Source organism: Salmo trutta, chromosome 2, assembly GCF_901001165.1.
Source record: "Salmo trutta chromosome 2, fSalTru1.1, whole genome shotgun sequence".
NCBI classification, from domain to species: domain Eukaryota; kingdom Metazoa; phylum Chordata; class Actinopteri; order Salmoniformes; family Salmonidae; genus Salmo; species Salmo trutta.
In genome coordinates this window covers 9,449,740-9,453,955 of record NC_042958.1, presented here as the reverse complement: position 1 = coordinate 9,453,955, position 4,216 = coordinate 9,449,740, and the positions used below count along the sequence as shown (strand labels likewise).

The 4,216-nt window shown below is 45.4% G+C and overlaps 1 protein-coding gene across 1 annotated transcript; it reads right to left on the bottom strand.

Annotated features, from left to right (window-relative positions):
• Positions 1 to 209: 209 nt before the first annotated feature.
• Positions 210 to 2,581, bottom strand: LOC115150256 (leucine-rich repeat-containing protein 30-like). The gene has a single exon (XM_029693359.1). It carries the CDS (start codon positions 2,194 to 2,196, stop codon positions 1,327 to 1,329), a length of 870 nt encoding a protein of 289 aa, XP_029549219.1. The 5' UTR covers positions 2,197 to 2,581; the 3' UTR covers positions 210 to 1,326.
• Between the last annotated feature and the right edge of the window lie 1,635 nt (positions 2,582 to 4,216).

The window sequence follows — 4,216 nt, the reverse complement described above, 5'->3', positions numbered from 1 at the left end:
CAGACATAAAAGTGGACTGTGGTTCCTTTGAGGCTTATGTAATGTTGATAGGAATTTTCTAACACACACATGCTTGCAGGATTTTGCATAAATGTCTGAAATGTCTATGATATAGAATATTTCAGAGCAGAATCCTATTCTGATACCCGCAGGTCTTGTTTCTCATGACCTTTGACCTGGACAATGAACTGTGACATGACCCACCAATCACACAACATCTTGACTGATTTAATCGTTGTGTTCTGTAAGAGTTACAAGTTCACAGGAAACATTTGAGGCATAGTTTTTTGGGGGGATAAATATCTAATATTTATTTAGACCTCAGTTTATACTGACTTAAGAACAGGTCAATAAAATAGTGATGAGCGCATTTGCCCCTCAAACTAACACAGCAATAGGTAATCCTACATAATAAGATGACATATTAAAATGGGCAACTTTATGGTCAGGCAGAATAAACAACACCAGCTGACATGTTCACATAACCCGTTTCTTTTTTGAAATGCTACATTCAGGTGCAATGAGGTTCTACTTTCAGCATGTGTGGCAAACAAACTTAAATGCTATTCCAACCCAAATAGGCATGATTAAGACTGTAGGTCCACTGACTGTGTGCATTATAGCATGTGATCCTTTTAGCGGAATGGAGTTGGAGACTGGCAACAGAATTTGCTTGTTGTTCTTAAACGAGTTGGGTAGGTAACTTCAGCAGCAAACACGGCTAGTCTCAAGGCTGACCTTTCTGTTGATGTAATGGAAGCCTCCTGATCTTGATCCCGACGACCTGCTCCGAGACTAAGAGAGGATGTAATTGAATGAGAGGTTGGAGGTCAACTCGTGTTAGAGACATGCCAAGGCTCCCCCCTGAAACATGCCCTCTTCTCTAGATAACCTCTGGTACAGAATGTGAGGATCCTGACAGCAGAGCTTTGCTACACGTTAGATGATTTCCTCCCAACAGTCCAAGTCTATTTCCATGCAATGTGTTTAGCCCCACTGAGCATTGCTTTTAGAAATGTATAATGACCGACGTGTCCCAATTATGTTAAACACAAATAGAGTTGTTAGGTACAACTCTACATAAGCATCATGACTACTGCCATTCAATTAGTAGCCTAATCATTTTTGCAAAATCACAGTTGCATCGTCTTGTTATGTACAGTAAATGAAAAAACAACAATCTTAGCTTTTTCTCATACTTTTCTCGTGCATGTTGAGGATCACTCCAAAATCGCATCCTCCTCATGAGCAACAACAATGGATGTACATTTAGTTCCTTCATGGAGAACAACAATGGGTCCCCAGAAATAATTCTGTGGAGGAGTCTTAATTAGATTTCAGATAATTAAAGAGGGCGATGAGGCCTCCTTCCAGCACCTCTTTGATTTGCTTCTGCAAGGGGTTCTGCATGATGTGGAGCCCCTTATCCAGAGGGTGGTAGGCCAGCTTCTCCAGCCTGCTGAGCTGGTGCATCTCCTGGGGCACGTTCTGGATGTCGTTGAAGTCCACGTTGAGCAGCTCCAGCCGCGTCAGGCAGCAGATCATCTTGGGCAGCGAGTGGATCTCGTTCCCCTCCACGATGAGGATCTTGAGCTCCACCAGCGCCGCGATGCTCTCGGCGATGCACTCCAGCCTGTTGCAGGCCAGGTGGAGGAATACCAGTCTCTTCATGGTGTAGACACAGCCGGGGATGTGAACAATTTTGTTGTGGCTGAGATTGAGCTTCCTCAGGCAGGTCAGGTTGGCGCAGGAGGCAGGGAGGCCAGATATCTCGTTGTTGGCCAGGCTGAGGACCTCCAGCCTGGTGCAGTTGCCCAGCTCCTCTGGAACCTCGGTCAGTTGGTTGCGGTAGCAGAACAGGACGCGGAGGTGTCTGAGCTGGCCGATTTCTGGGGGCAGGCTGGTCAGCTGGTTTCCCCACAGGTTGAGGACCACCAGGTTGCTGAGGATGCTGAGGGCGGGGGGCAGAGCCCGCAGGCAGTTCAACGACAGATTGAGCTTCTCAAGCTCTGTCAGCTCCCACAGTTCCTTGGGGGGTTCCTTGAGGCCACGGCGGGCCAGGCTCAGTATGCTGTAGCCCCACTGTTTGTACGCGTGGTTGCGGATCCGCTCTGCCGACGTCAAGCTGTCCTCACGGCCGGCACTCTTCCTCGCCTGCCTCTTCATCTCCTCTTCCTTGGACTGCTTGTGTCCCATTGGTGCACCTTCAGCAGGATTACCAATGTCAAGACAACAAGACGCTCAAGAGCATTGCCCAGAAGCACTAGCCATGAAACATCCTAAACCGATAGGGTTGAGAGCGACAGACAAGCAGCTTTGGTCAGTGCTGGAACGGTCCACAGTCAACAGAGGAACTGTGTACATTCTCACTTAGTGTGTGTCGGATGTGAAATGCTGCTGGATATCGACCCTGGAAGTGCTGGCCAAGTGTAGCCGAGTGTCGCAGAGCAGTAAAGACGTGTGTTTGTCAAGGGGACTGATTTGAGAAATGTGTGCTGACAAGAGGGGAGGGAGCAGGGGGCTGAAATCAACTCCAGCCCACACTGACTGGATAGCACCACCCGACCCCAGCCACACTGACTAAGTCACCCCCCCCAGCACCAACCACATCCCTCCACCCCCTTCAGCTGCTCCTGTCACTTGTGCGCTCCGGCCTGGGCGATAACTAACCTTGATTGCGCAGAGGGCGCAAGGATGGAGGCCCATGCCGCCCACCACACAAACCTTGACCCTGAATGGTGGTATTCATTCGAACGACTAACACATAAATTACCTCAATCACCTTCAAACGGTGGTGTTTGACTACCATACTGTCATTGGCTTGATCGTGGGATCAATTTGTTCTTGTCACGAACCTACTGTATCCTCTTACACCAAGCATACATCAAGACGGTTATAAATGAGTCTATTTATAACCACAACCGTGGTCAAAACAAAACACCCTTTGTGGCAATGCTATCAGTGTGTTATACAATATCATTTCCTTTTTAGATCTCTCTTTCTCCTTCTAGCGTCTCTTAACACTTGTTATTTATAGCTCTCTTAGATATACAATATAATCCTGACTATCTGTGTAATGGCAGACAGTGTTGCTTCATGTCTCCTAAATGTATTGGCTCCGTTACCCTCGTGCCTCCCCCATGTCTTTTCATTAGTTCACACAGTATTAGATGGCGTTAGGCATGTGGATTAAGCAGCCACGGAGAGGCTCTCAAAAAAGAAGCAGTTCTTGAGGGGTTACTGATTGTATGGGACACAAGTGGACAAATCAATCCAATCAAATCAAATTGTATTGGTCACATGCTTCGTAAACAACAGGTGTAGACTAACAGGATTTTGGTATATCTTTTCTTTTTTTTACACGTGATGTCGTGGAATCAATGTGGAAAACTGATTGGATTTGCAAACATAAGGGAATTTAGAGTCTTTTTTTCACCCAACTTTTAAGCTAAATTCAATGTCATGGTGAAATGTCAAATTCATGTCAAATTCATGTCAAATTCATGTCAAATTCACTTTAGTTGAAAACTCAACCAAATGTAAATCAAAAATAGACGTTGAACTGACTGTCTGTGCCCAGTGGAATTAGTCTAAATATCAGACTGGGTCCTGCCGTCGTTGAAGTCCTCAATTTCAGATGCCATTGGAGACCTGTGAAACACTTGACACCACAATGCTGTACTGTACCAATCAGCTTTCTATAGGCCTACAAAATGCATGTTTGAGGTATGCATGCTTTAAATCAAACCATGGTTTGGGTTATTTTCTTTCACTCAGTCTGTGTCAAAAGCTCAAAGGACCCGGGTACCGGTGTTAGTGGAATTCCTTGGGTAATGCAACTCACTTAACAATTTGACCCACAAACTGAGTGCCTCATTTAGCCTTAAATATGCCCCCTTAGCCCCCCACGTCCACCTCCTCCCCCCCAAACCAAAACAGATATGTAAAAAATAAACTCACTTGACTTACTGACTTTTAATCCCTGCTGTTGAACAAGGCAGCCTACTGTCTGAATACACTGCTAGCTGAACTAGTAAAGCAAGGTGTTAATGTTAATATGTAGGTCATGTTCTTCCATTAATACCTAATCCAGTGACTACAGTTTAAGATGATCAGTCACAACTTTACCGTTTTTTTTATTCCTAGATGAGAAAACGGCGGATACCAGTTTCCGATTTAATTTCACCACATTCACTATCACTTAAATGATCAATCA